Source organism: Cryptomeria japonica, chromosome 10 (assembly GCF_030272615.1).
Source record: "Cryptomeria japonica chromosome 10, Sugi_1.0, whole genome shotgun sequence".
In the NCBI taxonomy this organism is placed as follows: Eukaryota; Viridiplantae; Streptophyta; class Pinopsida; order Cupressales; family Cupressaceae; genus Cryptomeria; species Cryptomeria japonica.
The window spans coordinates 729,960,037-729,972,409 of record NC_081414.1 but is presented as its reverse complement, the minus strand read 5'-3'; the positions used below and the strand labels follow the sequence as shown (position 1 = coordinate 729,972,409).

Genomic DNA, 12,373 nt, shown 5'->3' with positions numbered 1-12,373 from the left:
CTCCGACTTTTGATGGTGTTGGTAATTCCTAAAGGAGGGCTTGGTTGCAGAAATTAGATACATATTTCTCATTGAATCCAATTCTTGAATAAGAGGCTATCAAATTTGCCTCGTTGCGTTTTGAAGGAGGTGCTTAGGAATGGTGGTACCATGGCATTGCAACACAAGGGTATGATCCAGTCACCGCCTTGGAGGACTTTATTAAAAGGCTGATAGAAAGGTTTGATAGGAAGGTTCCAAAAACTCATTTTAGAGAGTTAGCACAACTGAAGCAGGAGGGTAAGGTGGAAGATTATGTAGTAGAATTTCAGAGGCTTGCAATAACGATTTCTGATGTATCAGAAAAGAGGCTTATTATAGTCTTCTTTGTGGAATGCCTGACCGAGCCCCTTAATAAAGGGTTAGTTACTGTATTTGATCCAAGCTCTTTACAAGACACCATCAAAAGGGCTTTGAGTTTTGGAGATTCAATGACTAAGGACAAATTGAGCTCCAAGCAAGCATCACTATGCAATCAAAGAAATCTTTCTAGAAGGGCATGTCACCTCCCAAGCCAAGCCAAGCCAAATGGAGGTATCTAAGAACGAGTTGTGAAGGAAAAAGCTATGTTTCACATGCAGAAAATCATGGCAACCTGGTCATAGGTGTTTGGGAAAGGGGCAGATACACTATATAGAGGTAATCTCTGCTAAGGATACTGAAGTTGCAATGTGGGAAGGTGTGGAAGCTGGATATCCAAGTTTGAAGTTGCTTGAGGACGTGCAAGATCTGGGATGGGTGAACTGTGATGTGCCCAATTAGGGGCTAAGTCGGCTGTTCTTCCTTGAATAAATTAGTAAATATTATTATTAAATAACTGAATGGGCTGACTAGGGTGAATATCATTAAATATATCAATCTTGATCCTGGCCGATTTAAATTAATCGCTCCTGGGTTGGTTTACGTTGGAGGTTGACTTGCACAAGATTGGTTTTTATAGGGTTCATGTGAAGGCTTAGGCATCAAAGGTTGTACATCGCTCTGCATTAAACAAATGCAAATAGAGACTCAGATGAAAACCTGAGTGTCTGCTCCTGATAGGACGTAGCCCTTACCAGCTTAAGATTCCAATTATTTTATTCAGTTACCTACGCTGCAATATTTGTTCTGGTCTGTCTGAGCCATATTACTCTACAGGAGCCACCCAAGGAAGTTGAGGAGATCAGACATGGACTCAGAGCGAGTTACAGCTGGAGCAGAATACAATTTTCTTTGCTTTTGTCTTCAACAGAGCAAAGATTAGCATTGGCGCTCAATGAGGGAGCTGCATAACATTTGGACTTGGAGATTGAAAACAGACTAGGGCAGAAGCAGCTCAGACACAAAGTCACAAGAATGGATCGTGGTCATTAACAGGGAAGGTCTAAGTTTGACTGTCTCAGTTCTGATTTATTCAATAAAGGATCTTGTGCAACTGGAACAGATCTCAGACAAGTAGGAATATCTGCCATCCTGTAGATCACTAGGGGAAATAGACTGATTTTATATGCATTCTTCGGTCTGAACATGACAATGGTGTACATGGAATGGGACTGATGAAATTGTACTACACTAGATATGGTCTGAACTTGGTGTTTAAATCTTGTTATTTCTGGGTTGATTATGATCTGAGCCATTAAATCTGAGTTGTACATATATGTTTATTTTCCTTAAACATATATTTTATAACATCTTCAATTCTGTGCTTAAAACAGTTTTTTGTAACAAAAATACATTTTTTGTTTTCCTGACAAGGAAAAATAATGTGAAAAAAGGAAATATTTTCTGTAAAATATAGATGGGTTCAAAAAGAACAGAAACAAAAGAACACGAAGAAAAAACTAAACCAGCACAGATTAGGATACTTGTTAGGTAAAATTCTTCATCAAAATCCTTTAGTCATTGAGGTCTTCCGGAAAGGCTAACATGTGCCCCAAGTTGAAATTTTCACCAATAAGTTGGCATGCAATATATGCAATTTTTTATGGTGATGAATTGACCAGTTATTGTTGGAGTAAAACACGTCCTCCAAATATGGAGAAGGACCTCAACTTATTGCTTGGCTTCCTTTCTTCTTCTTCATAAATAGAATCTATAAGTATGTTACAATTACTTTCATTTTTATTCTTATTGTTGTTTTGTTTGGTGAGACCTGTTTTGTTTCACTAGTGCATGGTTGTGCATTTTCTCTTGAGAGTTTTAGTGTGCATTGTAATATTGTGTATGTGCATGCTGATTTTTTTCAAACTTTAATTCTATGTATTATATGTTGGCAATGGTTAGTTTAGATACCTTGCTCTGTTTAGATGTGTTGCTGGACTCTGTGGATCACAATTGATTTAATTTTGTCATTTGATTTTAGTATTCAGAATGAATCTTAAGGAGTATACCTTTCGTTGATTGAAATAACTTTTTCTGAAGAGTTTTGAGTGGACATATTCAATTGCAGGTTGATCAGCCTTTATGTTTGGAATGCATGAGGGTTATGTCTGAAAAACTTGATAAAGAACTTGAAGATATTACCACGGATATTAAAGCCTATGAAGCAAGTCTTGGGCGCCTGGAGGAAGGGTCACTTGATGGACTTAGTGAGAGTGATTTCTTACGAGAAAAAGCAAAGGTGTGTAACAAAAGTTATCTTCCACAATTTCTTGTAGGTGTCCTATTTATTGAACATGGAATTTGTAATATTGCTTCCAATGAAATGGGTTTTTTCCACTTATATGAAGATTGAAGATGAAGAAAAGAAATTAGAAGCAGCAATAAAAGAAGTTGAGAAACAGAACATGGATGTCTCAAATCAGCTTCAGGAACTGGAAATAAAATCTAAACGATTTGAGGAACTGGAAGAAAGGTACTCTTTCTCCAGCTTTTTTTCTGTACTCAATGGGTATGTTCAGCGAATTTACCTAAGAGCCAATGTAGATAAGTATTATTTTTAATTCTCTGTGTTGGACTAAATCATTAACAGTTATGTAAGCTCAAATGTGCTATAGAGCTTGGTTTGCAGAATTATCAACTTGACAATATCAGACATTATAGTTGCCTCCTTTCTTAAACAAAGATAGCTATTTTATAAATTCTTACAGTGATTTTGTAACTCAAATATGGTTTGTATTTAGTGCTATTTCTTTTCCAATAAGGGTTAAATTTATTGAAATAAAAGAAGGATGAGAAATCCCAACAAAATTACAATTAGAAGACAAGTAACTCAAACACCAGCATTCAAAAGGAAAAGAACAAATAGTACCAAATGGACAGGTCTCAGTGTATGGCCATCCTATTACTTTGAAACAAAGCTAAAAGTTGTACATCAGTAGAAAAATGATATGTAGAAGTCTTAGGATAATTATTCTTTTCCTCATTTGTTGGAAGGCTACTATTTCCATCCTTCTCCCCATAATTCTACCTATGGCACACTTCAGAACACCCCAAGCATTATGCATTCTGTCCTTAGCATCATCACCTGGTAAATATCCTCTTCTTCCTCATGAGCAAGTTCAGTTATATAATTTTATTCTCACCAATTGCTTCAGAAACCCACACTATAACCTCTTGACCCTCTTTTCTAACGAGCTTAACTCTCACTAGGAATTTATTACTCCTAATCTGAAATATGGGAGTCTTCCCTTCCATAATGATCTATAGGCTTCCAATTTTCCTCTTTTCTCTTTGTTTTTGTGACCTCTCCTTTTCAAAGTGATGACATCTGGCCATCACCCCACTCGGTTACCTCTTCTTAAGCCCACTCCATACAGATTTCTTCCATTTGACAATTGAATTAGTGTCTAAAGGTGAGAGATGATTACCAAGGTTTCAGAAATTTTTTATACCCCTTGAAGTAGAGGCTTTGAATTCCATCTTTCCAAGCTCCTATTCAAAATTTGTTTCCATTTCACAAAAGCTCCTTGCTCTAGAGAGATGATTGTAATGTCCCCACTTTGAAATAGAATTTAATAATAAATAATAATAATAAAATTAAAATATAAAAAATTATTTTAAAATATAAAAGAATATAATTAAATATAATTAAAATTTAATTAAGTTAAAGAATGGTCAAAAGACATGAAATGAAAAGTTGTGACTCCCTCAAACATGAGATATAAAAGGGAGAAGAGAACTTCATTTAAGGGGGGATAATTTGGGAATGAGAAGTGTAGATCTGATTGTGAAAGGCTGTGTCCCTTTCAAAGAGCAGAAATAATGAAGAGTTGCACACTTTCAAAGGGTGGTAACAGTGAAAGGGTGTGTCTCTTTCCAAAGAGCATAAATAATTAATAAGAATACACAGCAAATTCAATCATATACTAGGGTCTGTGGGATGAGTTCCCTATGCATAGTTTAATGAATACTTATTGTGTTGTTTATGAATGCTTGATATAGCGTAATGGATGCTATTCCTATTAGTTCATTGATAATACATATTATGTTTTTGATTAAAAAAGCAGCGTTAACTAGGGCGCCGACCCTTTACATAGTTAGAGACTATCAAAAAGAAAATCCCATAGGTAGTAAAAACAACACATCGGAGCAAGCCCGAAACAAGCAAGGTCGAACAAAAGAAAAAGACCTGTCCGACCTTTTACAACTCGGACCCAACTCAAGGAGGGTTATGGACACCCAAGCCTTGGGGGTCGGGGAGGACTTCCCCTTCTGCTTGCGACAAACAATAGTCCAAGTGATATGTCATTGTTGCCATCAAGGGAACAATCAATTGGTAAGGATCCCGCATGGAAATCATCAGTAGAGCCAGTAGAAGGCTGCTGCGGGACAGCAACCGACTGCTGCAGAACAGGAGGGGTCAGTTGCAAAATAGCAGGCTGCTGCAGAGGAGTGGCATCAAGAGCAGAACTACTAGGTGTAGAGCGGAATTATGTTATTGCTTATGATTGTTTAATACATAAAGACTTAAAGTTATAGGAATGTGACATAATATAGGATTCCTTCTATATATATATACTCCGTCTGATTATTATAAATGACCTGACTAAAGATACATGTTATATGGTAGCCTAATCTTTAATCTTTCCTATTGCCCCGAAGAAGGATTGAATGTTGGAATTGTTAGGGAAAGGCAGTATTAATACGTCGCAAGGTAGATAAGACCTGCAGTGGAATGGACATGTACTACATCATACAATGGCAATGGATAAGGCCTGCGGTGGAATGGGCACGTGCTACATCATACAAAGACAATGGATAAGGCCTGCGGTGGAATGGGCATATGTTACATCATACAAAGGCACTACTTGTGGAGGATGGTTTTCTGGTGCTTTAACAAAGATACTTCCCAATCTCTGCTAAGATTGATCATTAGGATTGATTAGGGATTAGACCTGGCTATGTTGATTATCCCTTGTATGATGTATGCTAATTGTTCCCTAGAGCTAACAAATGCATAATAAAATATAATAAGTATGATGAGATGTGTTTAATTATTTGAAAATAGGCTATCTCCTAGTTGGGGAGATTACAATGATATGACAAAGAATAGACTTAATCCTACTAGCATATTTTGCAAACTTGTTGAGTTTCTAGGAAATTTGTCATGGTGAGTTTTTGTAGGGTCAACTTGTCACTCATTGAAATATGAGATGCAACCACCACAGGATGCTGGTAGAGAACTTTCTTTACCCCGGCATATTCACTATTATTGAAGATTGATTTGAACTTTTGGTCAAGTATCGCATCCTTTGGAGTTTGGACTATTTTCTATTAAAGAAAGTTCCATTTGAATGGGGAGATGAAGAGTAAAATGCATACATTAAACTCAGAGTTACACTTATAGGCACATTGATTTTGTTATTTTACTATTTGCAAATAGGATGAATAATTCTACGGACACAAATGCTTCTGATCATGCAATTGGTTGCACATTGGCCCAAAAATGTATGCACACAAGTTAGCTCATCCCTTATATTTGGTAAACATTTTTGTTTACTTGAAGTTGAGAAGGAAAGATTACACAACCATTGAAATGACAAGTGCCGAGTATGTTTTTTCAGTTCAGAAATATTGGCACTATCTACTAGCCAACCCTTTTGTATTTTTAAGAATCTATGTGGTCTATGTTGAGAAGGAAAGATTACACAACCATTGAAATGACAAGTGCCGAGTATGTTTTTTCAGTTCAGAAATATTGGCACCATCTGCTAGCCAACCCTTTTGTATTTTTAAGAATCTATGTGGTCAAAGTTGTTGACCATGCTGTAATGAAAATCTAGTGATTTTCTGCTTCAAAAAGCTGTTGGGTTGATATCTGATTTCTCACAAGAAATTGCAATTATTTCTGCTGCTTTTTAAAACTATGATATGCATTTCCAGTTAGTTACTAACCTGTTTGAAAAATTTCATTTACTATAGAACCCCCAAAATAATAAGCCTAAACTAGATATGGGCACAAATGATTTTTACAACCGTATAGATGCCCCTTGTTTAATATTTTACAACTTTGGTACAAATATGACATGCTTATTATCTAAAAAACAACAAGTACCTTGTTCAGTGGTATAAGCAAATTATATGAAAAGAGTAGCACTATATGTATTTAGAGTGCACCTGATGGGGATAGAGTGTCTTCGAAGGAGGAGATCATGTCTTTTCATGAGGCCTTATTGTTTCTCTAGTCTCCGAACAATTCTACTGACCTATGTTTTCAGAGATGGTGATGCTCATTAGTGATAGAATTGAGGGGCTGCAGAAGTTGCACAGCCTAGACATTTTAGGACTACACAAATGAACTGAATCTTGAGATGCATGGTAGTTATCATATCTTATGACCTACAGTGATAACTAAATGGTGTTCATACGTCTTATCCGAATTCCTTCTTTGGCTCTTAATGTGTTGCAAATGATGTCCATTTAGACTAACTAGTTTGTAATATCTAGTATAGCTCACTATATAAATAAATTAGAGGCATCGTTAAAGTGTAATTAGGGTTAAACAAATTAATTAGATATTTTACGAAATGTGTTGGATGTAACCGAACATCTAATGATGGGTAAATATAGTATGTAACATCGATGCTCCTTTGTTGGGTGTCCTGGACTCCTCTGCATCAATCCTACATATACCCATTTTAATCTCCATGCATTTTTCACCATTCAAATATCCTTCCCTCTTTGTGCTCCAATGTTTCTGTCTTCTGCTCAGAAGGAACCTTAGTGGAATATAGTTTAATATTGATAAAGATATCTCATTCTCTTCTTGTTTAAAAAAAATCAGTTTCTTTCTTATTTGGATGTTGGTTTACCCAAAAATTGATCAAGCAAGAAGTTGTGAATGAGATGCTTACTCTCAATGACATAATCCTATATTTTAGTTTGTTTGTTTTGCCACAAGTCATGCTTTCAAACTTGCATAAAGACCAATAAATCCCTTGGTCATGGATAACTTCACATTACTTGGCATAAAATTTCTTTTTTGGTATCTAAAAGCTCTTTTGAGTGGATGTTTTTGTGGCATAGGTGATATCATAGAAATTGGTCCAAATTGTTCACCTTAGTAATGGAGGAGATGATAGAAAATTGAAGATAAAACATTAAAAAATGCATGCCTCTAATCAACAATATCACTAAATGATTCTGTTCTTTGATATCCAAGTTTATCTTCAACATGTAATATCACCTTCCAAGCTATATAAGCCAGCAGACTTTGTTGAAGTTATAGCTATGGTCGGATCCTTCCCTTGGCCGACATAGCAAACATGATTGTCTAATTGGCCTATCGGCCTTAGACAATCATGAACCCATGTATACTCTAGAGAAAGCGGGTAATATACATTATGAAGCGGTTTTGTTTTTAAGTCCTTAACTAAGCATCAGTTAAGACACACACCCGCCACCCATGGTTAGACACGTCTCCTCATTGATATTGTCCGCCACCCCTTGATGAAGGATAACGTTGCTCTTGAAGAAGCCGACTCTTCATGAAGAGTCACCGTGGTGTGTATAAGAGGGATGCTACCTCTTTCATTTGGTGAATTTTGGAACATACTCCAATGGTGTGGAAGATTTCCTATGTGTAGTTTGTGTTTATCATCAGCAAGTTTGTTCATCATTCACAGCAGATTGACTTCCATAGCAGATCAACATTAATATATCTTAGATCGAATTAAATTATCATCAGCGAAATCATTCCTTGGCAGAGTGAATGCACTACTTGGCAGATCGTATTCTTCCTTGGCTGATCGAACACATTCTTCATAGGTTGGATACATTAATGTAGTGCGGACTGCATACACAGCTGTGCATTGTAAATTGATCTGAGCATATAGCTTCAAGGAGTGAAGCGATTCACATTGGCCTTTGTACTTGATCATTGTAAAAGCATCTTGCTATTCATATTTGATATATATATATATAGAGAGAGGGAGATAATTTCATGCTCGGGGGAGACAATAGCCATATATATTGTCTTTGGTTGGGAGGGCAACAATGATCCAAATCATTGCCCGTGGTTAATCGAGCACACCCTATGATTACTGTGCATGGTCTTCTTCTTGTGATCCTAGTATTGTAATGAAATTCAACATGGTATCAGAGCAGGTTCTTGAAGAGCCATTGCCACAATTAGTGTATCCCCTCTGTCTTGAGGAGGAGCTTGAGCTTAAGAGTGGAATGATATGATAGGGGATAGAGTTCATCTTTAGATCGAGTAGAGAGAGATTCTTGGATATAGGTTAATTGAGGACGATGCCAAGAATAATGAGAAGGAAGTTGGGGCCACTTCTTTCCAGCGAGACTTTGATGATTCTCTTCATAGAAGTGACATTTCCATCTTCAGCCTTGGAAACTTTGCAGATTTGCATCTGTCAATGGCAACTGAAATACGAGATTAGGACCTTCATTGGATGATAGGACCAAACTGATCAGATAAGTCTTCTCCCTACTACCACATTTATCTCATAGTATATGGTGCATTGCTTATGCTCATGTTATTTGTCTATTGTATGCATTGGACTAATGGTTGCCTTCTTGTTCATGAGACTAGAACTGCCCATGTGTAAGGTTGAGTCATGTAGCCCTTAGCTATGATTACATACTATTTAAGACATCTAATTTATCATTACCATTTTTTTGTTATGAGCTATGGTTAACAGCAGATTATTACAAGTGTATGTGTGATTGCAGGGGACACTTGAAGACCTTCGTAGTTAAGGCTGGCTTGATGTTATGCTACTTGAAAGGGTTGCAAGTTTATCCAAAGCCAGATGGAGCTTGGATAATGAGATAAGTATTTATCTTGATTATTATCTCTTGAGTTTTTTGCTTGTCGTAGTCAGCCTCTCATTTGTATTCCTATATGTACGATAAGAGTTATTTGCCTCGTTATGCTTTTGTTCTTTTCCTTGGCCCTCGGAATGGGTTTTGCAAGAAAAGAAGTATGATGCATTAGGAATCTTGCCGAGGCATTTGTGCAGGGCTGGATCTTATGAGATTGATGATTTGAGAGGGAGGCCTATACAGCTTGTCGGGATGCTCAACCCAAGCGATGATATCTGCTTATGATAGCTATGACATCAGAAACTTGCCGCTGTGCTTGTCTTGAGAAAGATGGCTACAGATCTTTCTAAGAGCACGAGTGCACTTACAAAAGTTGTGCACTTGACATGAGTGTTAAGAGTTCCTTGCCGAGCTGTGACAGTAGGTTTAAGGTGGTCTTGAATCCAGCACATATAACCATGTGTGGATTATGCCAGATGATGTTATGAGTTGAGAACTTGAGATAGTCAGAGACATGGGAGTCTCTTGAAGCAATATGTCTTCCATTATTGGAAGTATGCCAGCAAGGTATGCTTCTGTGACAGAGGGAGCAACTAGAGGATCTACTTCAATTGACTTCTGAGGATCTTGGTCATATTTGTTCAGAGGGAGTGGACCATGTCGAGATGGTTTCTCTAGTGATCAGGCTGGAAGGTTTTATGTTGTCACCTAGGTTGTGATATTCCTGGATAGATGAATACTCGGTGAGCATGGGATTCACCAAGATTGATGGTGTAAACATAAAGGTGGTTGATAGAGAGGTGTTGATTTTGGTCCTTCATGTTGATGACTTATTTCTCACTGGGGCAGAGAAGCTCGTCACTCAGTGTCAGAGGGAGTTAGCCTCTAAATTTGAGATCTTGGCCTTATACACTACTTCCTGGGACTGGAAGTTTGGCAGAGACCGCATGAGATCTTCTTGAGTCGGGGGAAGTACACTATAGTCATCCTGAAGAGATTTGGCATGATGGACTGTAAGTCCATGTCTACAATGATGGATATATAATCTGGAGAAGTTGAGTGAGTCAGCTTCCAATTCAGATCTGGTAGATCCGACTATGTATTGTCAATTGATTAGATCACCGATGTATTTGGTCAATACCTAACCACATATCTACTTTGTATTAAGTACTCTCAGTCAGTTCATGTGTGAACCAAGACAGATTCATTGGGTTGCAGCAAAGCATGTGCTGAGGTACTTACGTGGCATAGTTGGATATGGCCTGAGATATTCTTCTGATATGAACTTGAAGCTGCATGATATACTGATCTCGATTGGGTAGGATGTGTCACTGATCAGAAGAGCACCTTTGGTTGTTGTTTTAGTTTGGGTTCAGCTATGATTTCTTGGTGCAGCAGAAAACAGTCTTCAGTAGCATGAGAAGTAGTGTGGCTTCGGAAGCTTCTTGCAAGATTGTTTGGACAATCCTTAGAACCTACAATTATCCATTGTGATAATCAAAGTTGTGTAAAGCTTTCTGTCAATCCTATATTTCATGACAGAACGAAGCATGTGGAGATCAAGTATCACTATGTTAGAGACATGGTGGAAAGGAATGCTATTCAATTGAGATACATTAGTATTGATGAGCAAACAACAAACATTCTCACCAAGCCTCTCTCTAGAGTAAAGTTTGTGTACTTTCGAGGTAAGCTTGGTATGGTGGAGAGTGAAGCCCTAGCCGAGATGGAGTCTCAGCTTCATTGATTTGTTTATATTTTTTTAATATATATACTAATGTATTCTTATCTTCAAAGACGTTTAAAGTGTACACTCTTGTTAAAGCATTTCTCCTTGAGAGAGACTTGAGGTGTAAGCCCTCATCTCCACCCTTTGATATGGTTCATGGTAGATGTCATGTGTGTGACACGATGACAACACCACGTGAGAGAGTCCAGTGTGATCATCTTGTACTTGTGTGTTTACCCTCTGGATGAGCCATGTTGAATATCATTGTGAGGTGACAATCTCACAATGATGAACACTTGTGCATCTTACCATCATTGTGAGGTAACGATCTCACAATAATGGTTGATATCTCGTGAGGTGATATCTATGGATAAGCCATAATGGTGGATATTACGTGAGGAGATATCTATATATAAGCCATAATGGTGGATATCACGTGTGGTGATATGTATGGATAAGCCATGATGGTTGATATCACGGTGAGGTGATATCTTTCCTTTCCACATATGGGAGTAGAAATTGTGGTCAAACATTATGATGAGGTGATATGCTATCACAATGAGATGATAAGCTTCTTTCATACACATGAGTGTAGTCATTGTGTTAGTCATCACAATGAGGTGATGTGACTTATAGACATCTAGAAGGATTCCTCGCTAGCTAAGAGGGAGTGTTGAAGTTATAGCTATGGTCAGATCCTTCCCTTGGTCCACATAGAAAACATTATTGTCTAATTGGCCTATCAGCCTTAGACAATCATGAACCTGTGTATACTCTAGAGAAAGCGGGTAATATATGTTATGAAGTGGTTTTGTTTTTAAGTCCTTAACTAAGCATCGGTTAAGACACACACCCGTCACCCATGATTAGACATGTCTCCTCATTGATATTGTCCGCCACCCCTTGATGAAGGATCACATTGCTCTTGAAGAAGACGACTCTTCATGAAGAGTCACCGTGGCGTGTATAAGAGGGATGCTACCTCTTTCATTTGGTGAATTTTGGAACATACTCCAATGGTGTGGAAGATTTCCTATATGCAGTTCGTGTTTATCATCAGCAAGTTCGTTCATCATCCACAACAGATCAACTTCCATAGCAGATCGACTTTCATATATCTCAGACCGAATTAAATAATCATCAGCGAAATCATTCTTTGGGAGAGCGAATACAATACTTGCTAGATCGTATTCTTCCTTGGCTGATCAAACACATTCTTCATAGGTTGGACACATTAATGCAGTGCATACTGCATACACAGCTGTGCATTGTAAATTGATCTGAGCATATAACTTCAAGGAGTGAAGCGATTCACATTGGCCTTTGTACATGATCATTGTAAAAGCATCTTGCTGTTCATATTTGATATATATATAGAGAGAGATAATTTCGTGCTCGGGG

The 12,373-nt window shown here is 37.6% G+C and overlaps 1 protein-coding gene across 1 annotated transcript in view; it reads left to right on the top strand.

The window, feature by feature from the left end:
• Nucleotides 1–12,373, top strand: part of LOC131045562 (beclin-1-like protein) — a 61,125-nt gene that overhangs the window by 18,280 nt on the left and 30,472 nt on the right. Inside the window, exons 3-4 of the mRNA XM_057979155.2 lie at nt 2,468–2,638; nt 2,748–2,872. Of these exons, the coding sequence (XP_057835138.2) occupies nt 2,468–2,638; nt 2,748–2,872 (296 nt within the window). The remainder of the gene's footprint in view (nt 1–2,467; nt 2,639–2,747; nt 2,873–12,373) is intronic.